A 25,305-nucleotide genomic window follows, 5' to 3' on the forward strand; every position below is an offset into this window, starting at 1 on the left:
TTAAAAAGCTTATATCAACTCTGTCTGTCTGGTAAAAATTGTATACACATAATTTCTTCCACACCCATTCTCGGATCAACTTGATACTTTGCACAATTATTTATTGGCATAGACAAGACATGAATCAATAAAAAAAAAAATTAGTCAATTAATCACATGTAATTAATTATTTTATGTAATATCAAATAAGGGAAGAACATCTACATTATTGAGAGATATAGTTGTGAGTGCAGAGTTTTTTCCCTTAGATAAGCTTTGTTTTTTTTTTAAGGATTTAAAAAAATTTTTGCCTGTTTAAATTACTTTCAACTTGTGCGAGTTGCTAGCTTACAGAGTATAGAAATATAACAAAACATTTTTTTTTAAACAATAAAACTTTCATTTTATTTTATTAAGTCAAGCTTGCAGTTTATATTTATAACAAAAACTTACAATTTATATTACTGGAAAAACAAGCATTTCATATTTATTTAAAAAAAAAACTAAAAAAAACATTTTTTTTTGTCAAAGTTTAAAATGACTCACAAACAGGTTTCCATATGAAGACCACATATAACAGATGTTTATATGAAGACCACACATAACAAATGATCATATGAAGACCACACATAACAGATGTTTATATGAAGACCACACATAACAAAATGTTCATATGAAGACCACACATAACAAATGTTCATATGAAGACCACACATAACAGATGTTCATATGAAGACCACACATAACAAATGTTCATATGAAGACCACACATAACAGATGTTCATAAGAAGACCACATATAAAACATGCTCAAATGAAGACCACATCTAACACAAATGTTCATAAGAAGACCACATCTAACACACATGTCCATATGATGACCACATTCACTTTTGGTTCAAAAAATGAATTCATTGTTCCACTGACTACATACTTAGATTTAGTAGTCAGGTTTTGAAACTATTTATGTTAAATGAAAAATATATTTACACAATATCATTATTGAAATAAAAATAAATAATTACAATAAAAATGATTACCCAAATTTTGTTTGTTTCAAAGTTTTAAAAAAAAAGAGAACAAACTGTTTTTTTCCCTGTGTGGTCTAAATTACATTCTGACAATTCAACAAAAAGGACACACTCATGAAATATCTAAATAATTGTATACATTCAAATTTCAAAAAGCTTTACGATTGTAAAAAATCTTATGATTTAATCATTAAACAATCTCTGTCAGTTATGATTGGCATAAAACAAAAAATGGATGGATTCTCTCTAAATCAAGTGAAAGTCTGTATACTTGATGGCATTCAAAGACTTGTGTATATCTTTAACGTACATACTGTTCATTATGAACATAGCTTGATTTTCAGGTATGATATTATTTATATATACATATAATATGAACTATAAAACAATGGTCATCAATTTAAAAAAGAAATGACAATAGATGAAATGAAGAAAAACTTTGAGCTTACAGATGTCAGAGAATTGAGCATTCCTTAAGATACAGGTGTTCACTACAGACACAACCTATAAAACACTTTCTTTTGTTCAAATTCATGAGAGAAAGAAACATGATAAAGAAGCAAGAATGTACATTGTATTGAGAATAAAACAAAATTTAATGCATGTTCTAGCTTTATATCAGTGTACAATATATATTCAATATATATATATAGCTGTTCACATCATTTTGTAGTAGTATCAAGCTTTACTTAACATATAATAAGTAATAAAACATTAAGTAAACCTAGTCTCATAGATATAAAAAAAACATTTTAAAGCACAAACATTCAAATGTTCCAAATAAGCCCAAGGAACTCTGTTAGTTCCTATACATTTGTATTTTGCTTCAAAATGAATACAACACAAGTCAGTACAATCACATATATAGTATAGGACTAATAACTCAAAATATACTTTCATAATGTCTTTAACCAGGCTTCATATTTCATATTTGTACGCATCTATTCATTGTCTCAGCACTTAGCATCACATTTTGTATTTATATCTTGAACAATGTATTTATTTTAACAAACAATTGAAAAACAAACTCTAAAATCGATTATGCAGAAAAAAAATCAAAACTATGCTTCATATTTCATATTTGTACGCATCTATTCATTGTCTCAGCACTTAGCATCACATTTTGTATTTATATCTTGAACAATGTATTTATTTTAACAGACAATTGAAAAACAAACTCTAAAATCGATTATGCAGAAAAAAAATCAAAACTATGTCATCGCTTTATGTGATCAAAACTCCTCTCAGCATCTTGTTTGAGTCTGTAGACTACAGGAGTATCTTAGAAACTGTGACTCAAGAAGATTCTACCAACAAGCTAGACACTTCTGACTTGTATACCAGTCTATAGACTACAAGAGTCCACACAAGTTTGTATATGTATGTAGAGTATGTGTGCCTCTTACCAAAATTTGCAAAGCTCCAAAAGGATCAGGTCAAGGGGGATGTACAAGAAAGGATGCCTGCCATTCTTAAAAGCTTTATTTCTGGTAGCTATCCAAAACAGCTTTTGAATATATGTCTTTGTTTTATGAGGGCTGTGTAGTAAAGTGCTTTGCTTCCAAACTGGGGATTTGAATTCTGGTGAAGATTGGGATTTTGACCATTAAAAAAAAATTAAAGGCCATAAAATAAAGTAATATTATATATATTGTATGTCTAACAGACTTTTAAAAAATTAACTGCTTAAAAATTTATTAATATACTAAAAATGTACATAATTCTGAAAAAATAAAATTAGCATAGCATTTCAATTTTTCACTCAGCAAAGTCCAACTTTTGAAAAGTGTAAACCTATCAAAAATGTGTATATATTTACAAAAACATTTTTTTTTCAATGCACAAACAACAAAAACAATATGATTGACAATACATATTTTAAAAACACTCTAAAGAATGAAATAAAAGTATTTTTTTTTGTTCTATATAATAATTAAAATGGTGAAACTTTCAAAACAAATACATCAATTTAAAAGTAACATTATATATCATATAATAAAATTTCTTACTCTAGTACAAATGCTAAGGAAAGGCAAAGAAAGAAAATTTTTAAAAAATTAAACTGACATGAAACATGAGCCTAGAAGTTCAATATGAAATGTATGAATGTATTTAGACAACAGCAGCAGATATCAACAGGCTGCATCATAAACAACAAATGATGAGTGATGGCATTCATATTTAGAGCAGTGAAAGACCAGGGAAACAAAAGCCAACACACAAACTTAAGAGCTAAAAACAAATGTTTACAAAAACAGAAGAATTAAAATACAAAATAGACATACAAAGTTTCATTTTTTTTCTAGATACTCTCCACTACTTACTGTGACCTGCAACAAAAGTCAATTATTTCTCACAGCTTCCTATTTAAAAAGAATATAACCAATGCCATTTTCAAGAGAACAACAAATACAAAGCATCAATAGGACTTCAAGATTGTCTACTGTTGTCAGCAAGCAATTATTATGTTTCAAAAGTAGTTATACAAAGTAAAAATAAAACAACAGAGCCACCTCCAGTGAGATGGAACAAAAATACAACTTTATCGCAAATCAATTTTTAAAACCTAGCATTGCACACAGTGAAGATGGAACTTATGCTGGCGGACACTTAGTCTAACTAAGGACCTGATGATAAACATAAATAATTATATGGTAAATAACTGCATTTTATTTTGTAGATGCTCAAAAACAATACAGAAAAAAACGCAAATAAATCTAAAAGAAACTCTCCTTATAAGGATTAGGCTCATTCTGTTTGATGTGCTGTGATGTTAACATCATATTTTAATGAGCAAATAATGTATCCAGTAGCTATAACCTTAAGTATAGGGTACATATATCTTTAATATTGTTCTAATTAAGCAATAAAATGTCAACATATGCTCCAAATAAAAACAGTCTATGTTTCCTTAAAAGAAAAAGTATTCGGCATAGAAATTGTGGGCAAAGTATTCATTAGATGAATAATTATTGGTTTACTAATTGCAATTAGTACACAACCATGTATGGGAAACTAAATTAACCCTTTGGTGCAGGACCCTAAAAAAGAGAGATATGTATTTACCACAGAGAAACATCTCAATAAAAGAATGGTTGATCCCATAAGAAAAGCTTGCTTAGAGAGCTACAGATGAAGTTAAATAACGAGAAAAAAATAATAACCTTTGTGAAAGATGTCTTAGAAATGTACTGTAACATAATTAATGTGTCCTATCACATATAAGAATGATATTTTGGATATACTAAAGGGTAGCTAAGCAACCACATTATAGAAGTGTGGAAAAACAATTCATTGCTCAGAAGAGTTCCTACTAATTACCTCATTTTATTGAAAGCCCCTGAAAAAAAAAAGTGCTGCCTTCATATGTGTTATTGATGAAAATCTATCTCAGGAAAATATTTTTTTTAGTTGAGCACTTTACAGTTTTTGTATTACAGCCAAGTTTTCAGTACCAACCCTTAGTTCTGATGCTGAAGATGTGCAGTTATTTCCCTTAAGGGAAGAAGTGTCAAAGAACATCACAGAGTCAGTCAACAAGTCCTTCAAATAAATAGTTGAATAATTTTAAAATAGCTATCACACACACACACACAGGCTGACGGCTAGGAGCTTGGTGACATATCTTTCACATGGGCTCGCAGGTCATTTAAGAAATCCATTAACACTTTGGCCATGTTGGCATCAATCAATGCTTGAGGAAACCAGCCCTGGAAATGATATTTAAAAAAAAACATGATTTAGATGCAAATACAAAGTCGTCTTTAAATTTATCTGGCTAGTCGACTTACAATACACTTAAAGGATATTAATTTTGAGATTTTGTAATACAGTAAAGAAAATAGTAAGTTCCCTTAGTGATCTATGGGGCAGATGATGTAAAGGTCATCTGCTTCCGTGACCCAAAATTAACAAGGGTGTCAAGTGGCCAGTAACCCTAACCCCAACAAACAATCACATTTACTTCCCTTAACTAATGTCAGGTACCCATTGCTTAAGAGCTGGGTGGACTCAGAGGAGCCCTTAATATCCTGAAATTAAAAATCCAAGATTCGAACCCAGGATCCCTCAGTTCGGAAGCCAAATGTTTTACCACTCATCCACCACACTACAGTGTAACCAGAAATAATTTGTAAAAAGATTATAACACTGTCTAGCCAGTCTTAAGAGAACGCAATCCTAAAGTTTGTCTGAAGTAAAAATTTTGTTAGGTTGCTGGTAAATAAAAGTCATTGGCCCATCTAACTAGGACCTCATGAACACAGCATGATCTACTGTTTTATTTTTCTCATCAAGCATCAGGCTTCAATTTGAGACGAAGGTCAGATATTTCCTAAAATCCAAGTAAAAAATCCTGTCTGATTTGAATTATTTGTTTTTTCAATAACTTAGGGATTGGAAGACAACATTAAAAGAATGAAATTCTATCCAAGGCAACAGACAGAGAGGAATGAAGAAAGACAGTCGACAGATCTAGTGTGGTACCCCTTCAACAGACTTATTACAATGGTCTATATATAATTGAGCCCAAGTGGCAAGACTGGTAAGTATCTGCCACCATTTCGTCCCAGGTTTGATAATTTCAGATTTGTTACGTAGGTTACATTTTCAGAACAAGACTAATTAGTATAAACTAAAGTGGACTGAACAGAAAGACAAAAAAATAATAAAAAGGTAAAAGAAAATATAAAAGATATTAAACATAAACTACACTACAGGCTCTAAATACAAGTCAACACTGATTAATGGATATCACTATCTAAGCAAGAAAATATGGAAGGCAAATTAGGTGCAAGCAAGCTTCATCCTTAAACTGCATCTTTTTATGTATACTTCCCTTTAGTTTGAATTGTGTAGTACAGTAGAACAACACTCATAAACATGAATAAGAGATGACATCAGAGAAACATAAAACAGACAGAATTCTTGTCGTTTTTTTAAAAATAAAAATTGTAAAGAGCCATCTAATTCTATTCTTACTACACTCATTTCATCTCATTTCTGCCTGGGGTTCTATCTGGGTCATTGGCCACCAACAAGCTTCATCCAGGCATCTCAGTTCTGGGCGAGTCTCTACAGCTGACCCCACATCTTGCCCATTTGCTTGGTATCTGCTTCCAAATAACAGTGCCATGTATTCCTCTGCCATCCCCTCTTCCTCTTTCCTTGGGGGTTCCAGGGGGAGGGCTTGCATTGTAATGTTGGATGCAGGCTTGCGAAAAGTGTAGCCTATCCACCTTCAATATCTCTGAAGGATATCTACATCAATAGGCTGCTACTTTGTTCTTTACCACTGTTCCTCATTTGAGATAATGAGAATCTTCCTGAGGCAGGTATTGATATATATACCTTGATTTTTTTTCACTGAGGCGAAGATGGTTGTCCAGATTTCTGCTTCATACAGTAGAATTGGTTTAACAATGGTGTTGAAATGCTTGATCTTGGTGATGATGCTGACTACAATAATTAGTTTTAATTATTTTGTTGTTTGCTGTTTGAGGTGATATTTTCTCTTTTTACAGGTTGGCCCATGGAAAAGTAGCATGCCTTGCATATCTAGGACCCTCACTCTGAAAAGATGAAGCCAAGGGTATCCCCTTTCTATCAATATTTTTCCATGAAGAATAAGCAGTGTCCAGGTTATTGATAATTTATGGACATGCACCTTCCATGTCTATGAACTGTTACAGTCCATGTTTATATATGGCTGTATATAGGAGGTGGGCTACTTTTCCATGGGCCACCATCTAACATCAGGCCTATTAATCACCACAATGAACATATACTTGTTCTAAATACTGGTACTACATGTGCAATCACTTTTTCACAGAAGCACTACAAGACTACTTCAACATCACAAAACTGATCACTTACTTTTATATCTGTGTTCATAAACCAGAAAAATAATGTTTTCTTGGGGTCTCCTTGGTAACTTTTATATACCCAGCCACCAACTCCATTTGTACCCCTGAAATAATAATAAAAAAAAAGACATTAAAAAAAAAAGACAAAAAGTACATCACTTCATTTATTTAAAAAGTAAAAAAAAATGTCAGTGTACTGAAGACTTGGATTGGTGTGGGAAGTTAAAAAACAAAATGTACTGCACTTGTACATGAGGATTTCATTGACATTACGATGCAGGCTAAGATCAGATACATTTTAGTTATGATGTTGATCTACTCAAGATTCAAAATTAATAAGCACAAGATTTTACCATCACAAAAAAGCTATAAGACACCGATAGCAAAGACAAACAGACACAAAAACTTTTTGGTTACCCTGGCAATCAAATCATTAAATAGAAACTGATAAACTTTTCACATGTAAATTATGAGTGAGTCTGATGTGAATGTACATTATTGTTTTATATAGTTATAATGTTTTGTTTGGTGTAATGCACAAATTGTAAGACAAATTTCCTTACGGATTATAAAGATTATTATTATGAAATGCAGTCTCTTTTGTTCTACTGAATAAATCTAAGGACTGATAGAAATCAAAAGCACTTAAAATTTGGTTTTGTTGCCTCAATTGGCTCCAGAAAAAGTTGATGTCAAATCAGAAAAAACAAAACATATAATCAATTTTGTAAATATTACCTAAGGTAGTAAGTGTAACTTGTTGGTGGCTGGTGTAGAGAACAAGATCAAGTTTGGTTTGTTTTTTCAAGAGGGCAGGAGCATCATGTAGTGTTTACTGTCTTGTATTTTTTTTGTTACTGTTGTCTATTAGATTTCAATTAGACAGGATGTTTTCGAGTAGGATATTTTAGGGTCAACATTTTAAGCAAGTGAAATGCTTATGAAAAAAATTGTTCAGAGTTTCAGTTTTCTAGCTTTTTTATGTACTTTTTATGCATAGTACTTTTGCATTTCTCATATTTCGGAATGAAAGATTTTTCCGCCAAAAATGGTGCTATCGTCTTAAGGTTTGAATTTTATCTAAGAATGTTTAGTACTGGGAGAGATAAAGTGAAACAAGTAGGAAGTAAATGTATCTTACTGAACCAGATAATAGAGAAGGGACAGGTGTGGGAGGTGGAGAAAGAATAAAGAACACTGGTCACTATAAGGTTAAATACACATGTAGACTGAGAAAATATATCAACATTTATTTTTAACAAATTGTTTTGTTTTCAGATTTAATGCCAGATGTTTAAAATATGATGCTAGACATGTATATCTTAGAAAATCCTGAAACTATAATTAAGAAATTCAATATTCATTTATTTCTTGTTCATAAAACTTTTCTTTAACCCATAACATTATTAATGCCTTCATTGGTACACAATCATAGAATATTAAGTTTGTTTACACCCCCTTAAAACTAATTAAAGAGTGGCATTGGCCTGCACTACCCAATAATCACTTTAAAAATACTTTGTGCATGCTGGAGGCAATACAGTATTTTATAGAACTAGCCCACAAAGCTAATGAAAATAATTCCCCCATTTTTTAATGATACAGACCTAACATAGCTCTTTTGAGGCGGCATGTCTGGATGGGTGACTGCCATGCCAGCACCTAGATAGATACCATCACGCTGACCCCACGACCTCAAACTGACAAAATCCCTGCTGGTGATGACTCCGCCTGCAATCTCTGCAGCAATATTGTACAGTACATCTGTGTGGTCATCCACAACTTGAAGGACCTAAAGGGAACAAGACAGAAGAGGCCAACCATTTATATAAAAAAATATATGATGCAGTATAAATTATTTGTTAAAAAAGTACAAGAAAACTTCCTTGAAGACTCAAGCATACAAAATGAACATACTCCAAGTACTAATTACATAGAGTGTCTTGTTTTGAATATTGTCACAAATTCATACATTATCTTACTCATCATTCTTAACAATGCAATGGATTTAGAGCAGTGTGGGCTCAAGGCTAAAAACAGTTCAGGTTATGGCACACAAAATTAAATAGTTAAAGTTTTGTTTTACTTTAGTGTCTGGAATATTCACAAGTATTGATGTTTTTTTTTCAAAACCAAACTAAGAATATAAATAACTAAGAAGAGAGAAAATTCAGTTCAGTTGAGTCCAATATAGTCATTTACTTGTTAACCTGACTTTTTTTTTTTTTGTGAAATTATATTTTAGTTTATTAATAGTGTGCATTTACATTAATAGTGTGCATTTACATTAATAGTGTGCATTTACATTAATAGTGTGCATTTACATTAATAGTGTGCATTTACATTAATAGTGTGCATTTACGACTTGATCACTTTGAGTGTTTGTGATTTAAGTATTGTGCTATTAAAATATTCAATATTCTACATCCTTCAACTGTTCAGCACTTTCATATTTCAACAACCCTTGGCCTATGCTTTGACATTATGTCATTGGGTTTCAATCTAGAAATAAAGGCATTGTATTAGCCACACAATATACTAGATACCTATTTCAAACAACTAACTGTGACACAGGTTTTTGCAAATTACATTTACCAACTAACTATTCCAAACATTTACCAACTAACTATTCCAAACAATCACCACCAAACTATTCCAAACATTCACCAACTAACTATTCCAAACATTTATCAACTAACTATTCCAAACATTTACCAACTAACTATTCCAAACATTCACCAACTAACTATTCCAAACATTTACCAACTAACTATTCCAAACATTTACCAACTAACTATTCCAAACAAACAACCAATACTTACCCTACTTTCTTTAAGAGCTTTGTTCCACCTTGGCTGTTGCTCTGGTTTGAATGTCAACTCCTCGTATAACTGTTTGAATGGCAGGTCTACAATACCCTGGGGATTGAGAAAATAAAAGTTAAACACTTGATCAAGCAGATCATAAGTTTCTCAGATTGGGATAAAACTACTCTGTTTTAGATATAACTACTCTCTATTTTAATACATGTGCACAATAATCTTTCATTTACCAAATATGAAATGAATATAGCATTTACAATGAGATATGAAATATGTTACCAGTATAACCATGTTTTTTGACATAGAAATTAAACTATTAAAGCAGAAAAAAATCTATAAATTAAAAGGCACAAAGACATAGCACATACACAATACAAAGATGAAATAAATCAGATTCAGAGGCTTCAATATGTTTAATTGTATGTAGTTGTGAAGGACCAACCTTCAATCTAAACACTTTGCCCACTCCTTTCACCCTCTTGCTGTGTACAACTCCTGTCATCTCATCAACACCAGTCTCTACTGTCCAGTCTGACTCTGGGCTGTTCAGATAAGTCCACAGCACCTCCCAGGAATGTTTGGCTAGCTTCATGTACTCACTCTCCTGGAGACAACATAGCAATCAACATAAAAGTCAACAAGTCTAAACACCCACATATATGTCAGAATATAACACTAAACTATAAAGTCAACAAGTTTAAACACCCACATATATGTCAGAATATAACACTAAACTATAAAGTCAACAAGTCTAAACACATGCACAGCAATAAGGCATTTCAAGAAGTACAATAATTAATTTTAAAAAAGATTTCAGGATCTGGTGGTCAAGGTAATTTCTACTAAACAAAGGATCTGAGGTCCAAGCAATAGTTGGCTCAAGGCTTTAGGACAGGACTACATTTCTAGCCTTGAGCCCACCCTGCTCTAAATCCATTGTCCATGAAGAAATGTTATAATGATGTCCACACATGATGACATAAGTGTAAGAAACCTGTTTTTCTGATAAATGCATGAATGTCACAATTGAAAAAAAGTTTTGTCTCACATTGACCACTGTCTAGAGGATGACAAGGGGACAGGGTGACTTAAAATTTGGACCATCAAAATGTCAATACAAGGCACAAGCATCACAAATAAAAGTTATCATTAGACTCTCTTTTTAAAGTTGTAATTAAACAAAAGGGCTTTTTTTTCTTCTTTTTTAACTTTTTAAAATGCTTAATTTACATGTTACAGAATTGGTGGTGACCCATAAAACTGTTGTGACTAAAACCTTGTGTAGCCAGCAAAGTCAAACTCTGATGTAATGGTTCAATTTGTTTTCATAATCCAATTGACTCATCCAAGTAAGTATAAATGCAGAAATAGGTTATAGCTCACTAGCCCCAAAGACTTCCCAAAGTTTAAAAGATTTACTTATTAATGTAGTGTTTAAATGGCAACACTAGGAAACAATACATTGTACTGCATGTAACTCTGTATGTTGTACTGCATGTAACTCTGTATGTTGTACTGTATGTAACTCTGTATGTTGTACTGCATGTAACTCTGTATGTTGTACTGTATGTAACTCTGTATGTTGTACTGTATGTAACTCTGTATGTTGTACTGCATGTAACTCTGTATGTTGTACTGCATGTAACTCTGTATGTTGTACTGCATGTAACTCTGTATGTTGTACTGCATGTAACTCTGTATGTTGTACTGCATGTAACTCTGTATGTTGTACTGCATGTAACTCTGTATGTTGTACTGCATGTAACTCTGTATGTTGTACTGCATGTAACTCTGTATGTTGTACTGCATGTAACTCTGTATGTTGTACTGCATGTAACTCTGTATGTTGTACTGCATGTAACTCTGTATGTTGTACTGCATGTAACTCTGTATGTTGTACTGCATGTAACTCTGTATGTTGTACTGCATGTAACTCTGTATGTTGTACTGCATGTAACTCTGTATGTTGTACTGCATGTAACTCTGTATGTTGTACTGCATGTAACTCTGTATGTTGTACTGCATGTAACTCTGTACATTGTACTGCATGTAACTCTGTATGTTGTACTGCATGTAACTCTGTATGTTGTACTGCATGTAACTCTGTATGTTGTACTGCATGTAACTCTGTATGTTGTACTGCATGTAACTCTGTATGTTGTACTGCATGTAACTCTGTATGTTGTACTGCATGTAACTCTGTACGTTGTACTGCATGTAACTCTGTATGTTGTACTGCATGTAACTCTGTATGTTGTACTGCATGTAACTCTGTATGTTGTACTGCATGTAACTCTGTACATTGTACTGCATGTAACTCTGTACGTTGTACTGCATGTAACTCTGTATGTTGTACTGCATGTAACTCTGTATGTTGTACTGCATGTAACTCTGTATGTTGTACTGCATGTAACTCTGTATGTTGTACTGCATGTAACTCTGTACATTGTACTGCATGTAACTCTGTACGTTGTACTGCATGTAACTCTGTATGTTGTACTGCATGTAACTCTGTATGTTGTACTGCATGTAACTCTGTATGTTGTACTGCATGTAACTCTGTATGTTGTACTGCATGTAACTCTGTATGTTGTACTGCATGTAACTCTGTATGTTGTACTGCATGTAACTCTGTATGTTGTACTGCATGTAACTCTGTATGTTGTACTGCATGTAACTCTGTATGTTGTACTGCATGTAACTCTGTATGTTGTACTGCATGTAACTCTGTATGTTGTACTGCATGTAACTCTGTATGTTGTACTGCATGTAACTCTGTATGTTGTACTGCATGTAACTCTGTATGTTGTACTGCATGTAACTCTGTATGTTGTACTGCATGTAACTCTGTATGTTGTACTGCATGTAACTCTGTATGTTGTACTGCATGTAACTCTGTATGTTGTACTGCATGTAACTCTGTACGTTGTACTGCATGTAACTCTGTATGTTGTACTGCATGTAACTCTGTATGTTGTACTGCATGTAACTCTGTATGTTGTACTGCATGTAACTCTGTATGTTGTACTGCATGTAACTCTGTATGTTGTACTGCATGTAACTCTGTACATTGTACTGCATGTAACTCTGTACGTTGTACTGCATGTAACTCTGTATGTTGTACTGCATGTAACTCTGTATGTTGTACTGCATGTAACTCTGTATGTTGTACTGCATGTAACTCTGTATGTTGTACTGCATGTAACTCTGTATGTTGTACTGCATGTAACTCTGTATGTTGTACTGCATGTAACTCTGTATGTTGTACTGCATGTAACTCTGTATGTTGTACTGCATGTAACTCTGTATGTTGTACTGCATGTAACTCTGTATGTTGTACTGCATGTAACTCTGTACATTGTACTGCATGTAACTCTGTATGTTGTACTGCATGTAACTCTGTATGTTGTACTGCATGTAACTCTGTATGTTGTACTGCATGTAACTCTGTACATTGTACTGCATGTAACTCTGTATGTTGTACTGCATGTAACTCTGTATGTTGTACTGCATGTAACTCTGTATGTTGTACTGCATGTAACTCTGTACATTGTACTGCATGTAACTCTGTATGTTGTACTGCATGTAACTCTGTATGTTGTACTGCATGTAACTCTGTATGTTGTACTGCATGTAACTCTGAAGTTGTACTGCATGTAACTCTGTATGTTGTACTGCATGTAACTCTGTATGTTGTACTGCATGTAACTCTGTACATTGTACTGCATGTAACTCTGTATGTTGTACTGCATGTAACTCTGAAGTTGTACTGCATGTAACTCTGTATGTTGTACTGCATGTAACTCTGTATGTTGTACTGCATGTAACTCTGTATGTTGTACTGCATGTAACTCTGAAGTTGTACTGCATGTAACTCTGTATGTTGTACTGCATGTAACTCTGTATGTTGTACTGCATGTAACTCTGTACATTGTACTGCATGTAACTCTGTATGTTGTACTGCATGTAACTCTGTATGTTGTACTGCATGTAACTCTGTATGTTGTACTGCATGTAACTCTGTATGTTGTACTGCATGTAACTCTGTATGTTGTACTGCATGTAACTCTGTATGTTGTACTGCATGTAACTCTGTATGTTGTACTGCATGTAACTCTGTATGTTGTACTGCATGTAACTCTGTATGTTGTACTGCATGTAACTCTGTATGTTGTACTGCATGTAACTCTGTATGTTGTACTGCATGTAACTCTGTATGTTGTACTGCATGTAACTCTGTATGTTGTACTGCATGTAACTCTGTATGTTGTACTGCATGTAACTCTGTATGTTGTACTGCATGTAACTCTGTATGTTGTACTGCATGTAACTCTGTATGTTGTACTGCATGTAACTCTGTATGTTGTACTGCATGTAACTCTGTATGTTGTACTGTATGTAACTCTGTATGTTGTACTGCATGTAACTCTGTATGTTGTACTGCATGTAACTCTGTATGTTGTACTGCATGTAACTCTGTATGTTGTACTGCATGTAACTCTGTATGTTGTACTGCATGTAACTCTGTATGTTCAGGAGAAATAAAAACAAGGGGAAAAAAAGGCGAAAAATTATGCAATGTCATATTTTACTATGGAGGAAAAAAGGGCTTAAAAATATAAAATACTGTATTGATCTATACCAACTAAAAACTACAATAAAGATCTCTATATTGCACACTATACACTTTGTCAAGAAGATCTTCTGATTTGTAACTAGTTACTATTTGTGAACAGAGCCACTTTCACTTTTTAAATTCAAATATACATTTATAGAGAACATACCTATAACATACATAACTCTAAAGCTGTCAATGGTGATTAGCAGAGGCGGACTGGCCCAGTGGGCAAGCACACAATGGATCGGTGGGGGTCACCAATAGAACTGACATGTGTGAATGAAAGACAATCAGCAAATAGAAGTTTGAGTACATGCATGAATGAAAGACAATCAGCCAAATAGAATTATGGCAACATGTATGAATGAAAGACAATCAGCCAAATAGAATTATGGCAACATGTATGAATGAAAGACAATCAGCCAAATAGAATTATGACAACATGTATGAATGAAAGACAATCAGCCAAATAGAATTATGACAACATGTATGAATGAAAGACAATCAGCCAAATAGAATTATGACAACATGTATGAATGAAAGACAATCAGCCAAATAGAATTATGACAACATGTATGAATGAAAGACAATCTGCCAAATAGAATTATGACAACATGTATGAATGAAAGACAATCACCCAAATAGAATTATGACAACATGTATGAATGAAAGACAATCAGCCAAATAGAATTATGACAACATGTATGAATTTATCAAAGTAAGGAGCCACCCTAGTGATTTAAACTTAAAAACTAATAGAAGTTTTTGATATCCCAAAGAATGTTTAGACGGGGATCTTATGCAATAGTGTGATGTATTAGAAGTAGAACAGCTCATAAAAAAAACATTTTAAAGTAAGTAGATAATAAACTAAATAGCTGACATTCTTCAACCATTGAAGATAAAGACTCAGACAGTTCGACCGGTTTGCATTGAAACTATGAAAAGACATCGCTCTATATGTTCTTTATTGTGGTAAGTTTGCTGACAAGTAGTTGTAGTAATGTAGTAATCAACTGCACTGTAATTCGTCATTCCTAGTAGGCCTATTCTGAAACCTATTCCAGTAATCATTCAAGCCTACAGTAACCCGTACAACAATAGCACACTACGTTAGGCCCATACCGATATAATAAACAATGGCTGGGAACACATTGTGGAAGCTGTGTGCTGAGGAGAGGGGGTGGTCAAAGATCAAATAACTCCCCCCCCCCCCCCCCGGACTACGAAGATTAAGACAAGTTGAAAACGGAACAAATATGAACTAACACGTGACCCCTTGAAGATGATCTCAAGGCCTAGCACGCAATTGATTCCTAATGTACCTAAAGCACACGAGAGTTTCTGTAGGCCATCTTATTAAAATCAAACGTTCCATCACAAACATAGGACTGTGGATCTTAAGCTATAAAGAAATCTGGATCTCAATCAAGTGTCAGTCCTCACCAAGCTCGCTTACAGAAGTTACACAGAAACACGCAGGCACACAGAACGTCTAGTTGTTCCCCTTGTCACCAAAACGACTTTTATTACGAAGGATTGCAACGGCGTGCAGTTACGTAAGGCCGAGTCTTCAAATACGAAATTATTCCCGCACCACTCCAAGGTCTCTTACGGTGTTCGGTTACTTCGATATTGAACTGAGACCGAGCTCTATGTCTCTGAAACAAAGCCAGTAGTGTAACCCCCCCCTTTTTTTCCCCAACATTTTTGCCTATATATGGGAATGGGATAGAACCAGAGTTTGTAAACATATTAGATCTCGAGCATTGCGACGACCCATCACTGAACTCGGAATATTTTTTAAATGCAAAGTTTAGGTAAGGAAAAGAACAGAATAAATTACTACAATATCTCATTACTGCACGATTTATCTCCCCTTTTCTAAAAAATTATAATTATTCAACAATTGGTTACTTTTTAAATTGATTCATGTTTTGTTAGGGACAATGAATTACTGCAAAGGTTCAACTTGATACGAGATTTCGAAGTGGGAGAAATAACGTGTACCAGATTTGAACAAGAGTGAGTTGATAAATACTTTGTAAAAATGAAAGACTAAGACTTTGACTAAGTTGTTAGTAGTACTTTAAACATGAAACTTCAAGTCCAAGCCTAACAAACGCAGTCACAAACCCAACGTTTTGAAGGTCACGTCCACAAAGACAATAATATTACGTTTAGAGGACTACAATGAGTTTTAGTTTTCTTTTGTAAATCTCGACCCTGACGTGCCAGTGAACGAATAATAATTCATTTCTATGATGCAAATGATTCTTTAAAAAAAAAAAAACAACTTAATAAGCACCCACACTAAAAAAAAAATTATTATAAATCTACATTGTAAAAATCTTACTGCCGACGTGACTTCCACGTAATTAATTCCCAGCATTCTTCACGGTATGGTACTATTTCCATATCTCCATGGCGACAGAATAGTCCACACGTTAAAAAAATTGGAATTAAAAGTTTTATGTCATTTTAAACGTTTACACACGCGGACAAATCCGAATGTGTTTGGGCTTTGAACTGGATATAGGGTACACATGCACCGACCCAAAAAAAAAAAAGTCCAAAGTTCTAGAGTTGAGCTTCTAAATGGACAAAATGTCGTCTTAAGAATACTTAGCGTTGATGTAACCCAAGAAACGGGCGATCTGACTGGAATGACTAGTTCACCACAGAAGACTTCAAAAAGTCACGTTTAAAAGGTTGTGAAGCATAGATCTATAATCTATATCTATTCTAAAAATAAATCTTGGTTTATTCTCACTTGAGTGAAGCAGACACACTATACATTCCTATTAGATCGAGTCAGGAAGTTCAAATTGCAGTTAGTTAGTAGGTATCAGTCCAGGCCTTTTCAGCCCACTATACGCTGTTACACAAATGTCGCGCTAGATGGACAGGCCTTGTGAACATTAAGCCAGACGTCAATGAATTGATGCACCGGTTACGTCACTGGATGAGCTTCTTATGCTCCCAGACACACGGGGTGCCCCGACAGGACAGAGTCAGAAACCCCATTAACAACGAACAACATGCTGAGAATTACCTCCCTTAGAGCACGTGCGAGGAAGCGAGCAGTGAGTCTTAAGGTCGCCTTGTCCCCGTACAAGGACAGCCTCTGTGTCGGCCATGAACCAGTTATCTCTCTATCTAATCCTTGTCCCAATCGTCCTTCGCCCGACTGGACCTTCCCGTGCTGGAAGGCTACACAGGCCTGAACCTGAACAAGTTATTATAGCCAATTGCAGAATGGGTCAATGTCCCGCTGGTTCTTACTTAGCACGGTTCGGGCCTAACTTCGACCCTCCGGTGCCCCCCATACGAAGAGAAAGTGGAAAACTTTTCTCATAATTCTTTTTGACTGGCCCAGACTAGAGCCGTATTCAATGTCGACAGGTCTTGGCAGCCTCATGTTCTAGGCTTGTATGTATGGACATAGCTCACAGCCGCAGGGTTTCATGGTGTTCATAATGAACGGAGGCAGAGCTAACAGCGGACAGATGGACAGAAACAGAAACTCAATTATAACTCATCAACCTACCATTTGAAAGTTGTATCATAAGCATACGCTCAGTCCCCAGAGACTTTCAAAGAGCAGGACAAGAAACCAGTAAGCAAGGTCAAAGAGAACATGGCTTCTATGGATGAACTCTCCACACCAGCTACATGTTCATTCACAAAGTGTTACGTCACTGTGGTCACCCCCCCCCCCCCACAAACACTTTCAATTTCAGTAATCTAAGTGCAAAATATGACGTCAATGATTCAACAGAATCTAACAGAAGCCCGCAAGTGCCATAACTCCTGTGCAGATTAAAAGGTAGACCATAAAATCGCCTTATGAAAAAACCTTGATAAAAAAGCGATGCAATGAAAATTTTTTACTTGAAAACCTCCTTGCGTCCAGCTCAGGGCCGGGAAGGAGGGGAGGGGGAAATAGTTAAAATGAAACAAGTCGGACAAAAACCTAGTTTACTAAAAAAAAAATAATCTCTGTACTTTGGATGATTTACACTGGAGACCAGATTGAGCTCCTATAATTTTGACTGACACGATAGTGTCTAGATGTTGTGCCAAAAAGCACTTAGCCAGATCGGTCTTTTGTATCTGTTTGTATTTAATGCGGTAGAAGAGTCACAATAAGGGATAACACTCATAAGTATTCATATAACATCCACCCAAAGTAAAAAAAAAGATTTAACGATTAAAAAAAACGACGATGAAATAGTAAAATATTAGAACTACCGACACTTTTAAAATAAAGACAGAAATATGGACTAAGAAACAGACAGATTACAGATGCTAATAAAATTAAGAGAGTGACAGACAGAAATACAGATATTATAGTCAGATAGATAGCTAAACAAACATCACGACAGACAGACAGAAAGATTAGATAAACAGATAGATAGATAGATAGATAGATAGACAGACAGACAGACAGATAAAAAGAGATAGAAATGGAGCATTGTTATTGTGACGATAGATTAGCTTCGTTTTGTCAGTCTGAGACCTCAACCAATGTTGTGAAAAACCCAAATTATGAATACTTTTTTTTTGTTGAAATGAGTATTGAGACATCACACGCGACAATTCTACAGACGTACTGAACAAAGAGTGTTTTTATAATCTATATATATATTCGAAAACACCACAGGTCTATCACGAGATCTCGTTAAACTATCGTACGTATCCGCATCAAATTTCGTACACAGGTTCTTTTTACCTCCTAGTCCTAGAAGAACTCTTTTTGACAAATACGTAACCTGACCGCCGCTATTCGCGAAAAACCGCAAGCCCTAACAAACCTTTGTATTTTATTTTCGGTATTTTCCCAAAATGCCGCAGTCTTAATTAGAAAGCTTAAATAGAAATATGTAACCAATAAAGTATTTTTAAAGCAATACTTGTATATTTGTAGAGTAAAAAAAAAATAGGATTCAGAATTGCAAAGATGTAAACCTTTCCATTGAAATAAACTAGAGACAGTCCTGTGGGATTACGGTTGGTAACATCTTGACTTAGTCTTTACATTCTATCTCTTTATTACGTCAATCCTTTACGTCTGTGTAGATCAATTGAGAATGGTATTGTCCAATATGTACAAGTGATCGATGTCCTACAAAGACGTTTTTGATGGTATTACGGAAAGAAAGGGGAAAAGTAAGACTTGACAATGTCTTTCTTTATCTGTGTTTGGAATGTTGACAAATACACGTACCTTTGACATCAACAACAAAGTATTGTGTTTGTTTATTGCAAGATTGAGTCTTCCATTTTTTTTTTGACAACGCGGCAGAGAGGATCAGAACCAAACATAGAAAGAAAAGATCGTAACAAAATATATTTCTCCTACATGTACATTTTGTTGGGGGGGGGGTATTTTGGAGCTAGATCTGGGTAGACGAGCTGAGAACACACAAAGGACAAATAAGAGAAAGAAACTGGAAAAACTGACAATAATCAAGCCTTTGCTCTACATCTTGACCATTACTTGTTTACACAGTGGACTGTATCACTCTACACTCAGTACGTAGCCATGATTCTACACTCAGTACGTAGTACTTAGCCGTGATTCTACACTCAGTACGTAGTACTTAGCCGTGATTGATGACATCACGGTCAAGCTGGGGTGCACAGAAACACTGAATCAAGGCATTTAAGTTTTCCAAGAAGAGAAGTCTAGTGTGTAGTAATGAGCTATTAAAATATTCATTACTATCATGGCCGGATTTAAGGGGGGGGGGGGGCAGGGGGAAATAGCCCCGGGGACTCCACAAGAAAGGGAACTCCACAAACGAGAAAAATGAATCGGAATTTAGACGTGTCAGAAACTTTAAAGTATTTTGTTCTCATTTTTTTGACGCTAACACTTTAAGTCTTGCTAACAATTTAAATCTTTCGTGATTAAGAAGTGAGTTTGAGTTTTGTAGTTGTAGCATGCTCGGAATATGTAAATACCGATACAGCTCCGGATTTACGGCACTGAGTCAACCAATGGTCTTACCCTACACAAACTCTACCATATACACCTTTATAAAAACTAAAATATGCATATTAAATATTTGTTAGAATAAAAAATAAATGGGGCTCCAATCAGCAAGAACTCTACTTCTTTCTTATAAAATATGCGAAGCTTTTAGATATAAGTTCTTTTATTCATTAGTGGATCTTTATTAAAGATTTCGAAAGAGTGTAGGGGTCTCCACAAAAATCTTGCCCCGGGGCCCCCACACACCTGAATCCGGCCCTGAGAACTCTGTTTGATATACAATATACAACATACTTATCTGTACAGCGGAACTGGAAAATGTAAGTGGTCGTGTGGCTGTGAGCTAGTCTAGCTCTTATTAGAAATGTGTTCATTTTTAGTCATGTCTAGGAAATCTTGGATTATCTTTGTTGTACGGATACAGTCAAACGCCCTTACTATACTCGTTTGTTAGCCCACATACAAAACATGGACTCGAAGGAGAGATGATTCAATGGCGTCATTAAAGGCGAGGAAAAGACAAGCCGGAGAGAAGTGCAGCAATGCAATCAATGTCAGAGGAAACAGCAATGCAATCAATGTCAGAGGAAACAGCAATGCAATCAATGTCAGAGGAAACATTTTTTTTAGGAACCCTTTCTTTACTAACATCCGATATTTACTGTAACACCATAATATATCATTAACCATTCAGGTGTCGCCCCTGACAGAAGACTTCAAACACAAATTTAGTATAGCCACAGACTGATTAGCACGCCTAGTTAAAAATTCGATTTACAAAGAGTTACAGATTGTGACCTTTGAGGTATTGATAGACTCAGTTCGACAGTATGGCCTAGCCCGAGAGTGTGTTGAAAGTCAAACAACTCTAAAGTGAGACAAAGGGCTCTTTGTTAATATCAACTGTTGGCATGACTAGATATACCAGCTCACAAATCGACAGATGTTACCAAGAAATCAACGTGAATATCATTGTCCAGAAATTAGGGGGCAGTACCCAAGCCTAGTTGCGTTTATTCACAGATATCGTCTCAGTGTTATTGATACGCGCGTAGATTGGAGCCATAACGGTAAGACAGGATCAGCCAGTGACTTTACCGAACCAAAACCAATGACCCTGTGACCCACAAACGTTATGACACCATCATGTGATCCCGTTCTTCGCCTGACTCTGACATTCTATATTTAGAATTTGTTTGAGGAACACCGACTTACCACAATGGTTCTCAAATGACAGATTCTAAGGGACCAATACAAAAAAAAATTCAGGTCGATGTTCAAAGAAAAGACTTTAGCAATGATAATTTAGATTGAGAATATCAATATGGTTCATGGTTAAAGTTGGCAGTTATCTATTTGATAAAATACAGTTACACTAAATACTAATTTAATTTAATTTCAAATCTTCAAACTATATTTGCAAAGCATTAGATGATGTTAGAAAAATAGAGACAACAAAAGAATCAATCGAAATGACCATTCATATCCTCCAGCACGTTCTTATCAAATGATGTGAGAAAATTAAAGTAGGGAATAAATGTAATGCATTCCCATGTAAAACTAGGCAGAAGATTATGGACCAGGGGCCAGCCCAGGCAATACCATCTGGGCAAGCCTAGGCAATAGACTCCGGGCCACCCAAGCAGTAGACTTAAGGCCAGTCTGGGCAATAGACTCTGGGCCGGTCTGGGCAATAGACTCTAGGCCAGCTTGGAAATACCTTGAAAAATTTTTTTTAGGGAGGAGGCAATCAGGGGAGAATAAAAGGTGGGCAAGGGAGCTTAGGCCATATATAATTTAAGTCCCCTAGCTCACTCCAGAAAAAAAAAAAGGGTATATTATTAATTTAGTGGGTCCAACATTTCTGACTATCTGATGTTATCTCTTGCTACCACTTGTAAAAGAAAAATCATTTTTAAGGGTTAAATTGTGAATGACTTAAGTAATAGTTGTCACAGCTAACAGAGGTAAGGTACCAAATGTTTATACATTGGTTCTTACAATTCAATATTATTTTTATTTCAAGGAAGGGGAAAACACATTTTGAAAAGGAAAAAAAAAAGCCAAATTGAGAAAAAAAAAATAAAAAAATTAGGTCATTGGGCTTCTTAATGAGGGTGTAATACTCTTTATAAAAAAGGAAAACAAGAACTTTGGTATAATCATAGAGATTATATAAGAAAGTTGTTATGACTTTTATTGATTTATACTAGACTATGAGCTGATTGAGTTTACATAGTCCTGTTCAAATTGGATGAAATACTGAGATAATACAATTTATTTCACCTCCACACTATGCCAGGTATTACCTTTCATTGGAAGTGAATTAGGAATAATACGATTGACCACAATTATTTCATCCAAACAAAAATTGGAAAATAAATTGTCAACTGTACTAATTACTTTTATAATCTTACAGCCTTCATTGGAAGTTAACCTTTTTTTAAAATTTTAATTATGATGCCCAAATATATAAAATGATTTTTAAACATAACAACTACTAATTTGGAAATGATAGTTGAAACTCCTGGGCTAGGATGGTACCAAGCAGGACTGAGGGGAGGCAATCATGGAAGAGGGAGACCACCCAACGCCCTCTACCTCAATAGTTTGAGAGTTTATGGACACAGCGCTTGCCTGTCTGGTTGGTTGTTTGGAAGACTGGGCACTCAGGTACTCAGAAGTCCTGTCCCCTTTGGTCACTCCCTGTGGCTCTTCCTCAGCATCAGAATCTGAGAATGGGAGTAAGATTAGGGTAGAGGCAACAAGCTAATTACATTTAACATTCAATATTCATAGAATGTATTTATTAGTGGATCTTAAATTATTAAATAAAATCAACTGCTATTGTAAACTGTAAAGTTAGAGTGAGACTGTTGTCTAAATGTTTATATCATGTTTCAGAGTAACATGGAATATTGTAAGAGAAAGCTCCTCCAGGATAATAAGTATATTCTTTTTTAAAATAATTATCTAGTGAGGTGAAATTTATCAAATAATACAATGTATTGGTTTTAATTAAAAATTAAGATCTATTACAAACTTGACAGGATCAACAATATTTTATCTCATCATAATTGTTTTTTTTAAACTATTTCTCTCCGTAATTATTTACCACATTCTGGTGGAATCAACGCTGGTATCGTCAGTTAGGAGAGAAGGAGTTATGGTCTTATATGGATTTCACAGATTGTTCTATTTTCTACCTATTACTCATAATGTCATAAATGGTAACTCGACAATTGCCAAAAATCTAATCTAACATAGCAGTGGGAGTTACCCCTCAGTCATACCTCTGAATAATTTCCAATTTACATTTGTCAACTTTAGATTGCCAACATTCAAAATCTAAACACTAAAAAAATGTGTCCATTAAACTGTCTAAAAGTAATCACAGAAAGACAACCATGAATGTATCACCACTTAACACGAGAGGAAGCAAGATTGGCCCGTCAAGACATACTTGACACACATGTGCAGCAGAAGCATACATTGCCGCTGAGAGTGTCGGACTATCAAGGGTCAACTATATAATGACTGATTAGCCAATAAGCTTAATTTCCCCTTTTTATTTTAGTAACTCTTCTTCTAGTAATATAATTTAGTTGTTCCTTATATTCTTGTGCCATAATTTACTATTTCTACTTCCAGTTTCTATAAAAACTTATCTTACTAAATCTATTAAACACATTTCTAGTTATAATATTAACTTCTGACCTGCAGGTGATTCAACAGGTGAGTAGAACTGGTTGTCTTCAGTGATGAGAGATTGCATGTCATCAGGACGGAGACCACTTGCTTGGACAGGAATATAAATAGATCCATAGTTTGCTGTACAAAAAGGTCAAAATGAACACCCACATTATCTATAATGTTTAATGAACCTGAGTTTAGTAAAAAAAATATTAAAAATTTGATTCTGGATAAATTTCAACTATATATTATGTGCTGACCTCAATTACAAAAATGTAATATTTCCTTAAAATATTTTATTTACAGCACACCCGATTGGTTGTTACTTAACATGCTTAGAGCATTCTGGCTTAATCTCTTTCTGGATATGAGGAGAGTGAATCTGGGAAAAGGGCTTCTGTGCTACCTTTCCATGCTGATCAAGATAAATCTCAAACAAGCAAATTATAAAAACCCTTTTTTCAAAAAAAAAAAACAACAACAAAGCTTATCTAAAGGGAAAGAGCTCCGTTCCTAAAACTATATCTACTAATAATGTACAAGTTATTTCCCTTATTCAATATCAAACAAAATAATCACCATTAATTAATTGACTGATTGAATAATATTGTTTATTGATTCATGTTTTGTTAGGTACAATACATTTCTATATGTAGTTACTATTTTCTAATTAAAATAGACAAGAATTAAAAATGTAAAACTTTAACAAAATCTTTTTTATCAATTTACTTGTCTGCTATGCAGAATGAACTTGGCTTTTAAAACACTTAAATCTTATGTCAATAATTGTTTTCACTTTCAAAAGAAAGTCTAAATAGGGATCAAAAGACCTACGTGCACTTGATAGACGAAGCCTATCTAAAGCCTTCTGTTCTTGAGGGAGGACTTTAAAGTCCAAAAACCATGTTTCAGCCCAAGCCAGAACAAAAGAAATTATAATCAGGCAATAGCTCAAAGGATTATTGTTGGTTTTAGAACCTTGAAACTGAGGACAAAAAAGGCAGATAATCAGTTGATTCTATATTCAAGTAAGAAAAATAGTAAAAGCCTTAACTTTCAGGTAACAACAACTGATTTTAAAATAATAATTAAATAATTTTAAGATAGAAATTTTCAAAAATTGAAACCATTTATTAATTTTTTTTTCAAGTTCAATATTCTTCTTACACAATTTCTGACTTAATATGGATATTACATTGTAGTAATCCTTGATGAAATTCTATTGACAAAACATTCAAGTGTATGCCAGGGATCCATGAATAAAATTTAAAGAATACAAATCCACTTTAGAAAACTTA

At 34.4% G+C, this 25,305-nt stretch overlaps 1 protein-coding gene across 12 annotated transcripts in view; it reads right to left on the reverse strand.

Moving 5' to 3' along the window:
* Positions 1-3,586: 3,586 nt before the first annotated feature.
* LOC106054827 (stAR-related lipid transfer protein 3-like) overlaps positions 3,587-25,305 on the reverse strand; it is a 50,485-nt gene continuing 28,766 nt past the window's right edge. For 11 of the 12 annotated variants that reach the window (XM_056003586.1, XM_056003583.1, XM_056003585.1 and 8 more), the window contains 8 exons: positions 24,842-24,992; positions 24,032-24,145; positions 22,916-23,046; positions 10,138-10,299; positions 9,696-9,791; positions 8,481-8,665; positions 6,884-6,977; positions 3,587-4,719 (listed from right to left, as the gene is read on the reverse strand). In XM_056003586.1, coding sequence (XP_055859561.1) covers positions 4,615-4,719; positions 6,884-6,977; positions 8,481-8,665; positions 9,696-9,791; positions 10,138-10,299; positions 22,916-23,046; positions 24,032-24,145; positions 24,842-24,992 — 1,038 coding nt within the window. In that variant the 3' untranslated portion in view covers positions 3,587-4,614. The remainder of the gene's footprint in view (positions 4,720-6,883; positions 6,978-8,480; positions 8,666-9,695; positions 9,792-10,137; positions 10,300-22,915; positions 23,047-24,031; positions 24,146-24,841; positions 24,993-25,305) is intronic. The other variant, XM_056003577.1, reaches the window with a different exon arrangement.

This window comes from Biomphalaria glabrata, chromosome 11 (assembly GCF_947242115.1).
Source record: "Biomphalaria glabrata chromosome 11, xgBioGlab47.1, whole genome shotgun sequence".
Lineage (NCBI taxonomy): Eukaryota > Metazoa > Mollusca > Gastropoda > Planorbidae > Biomphalaria > Biomphalaria glabrata.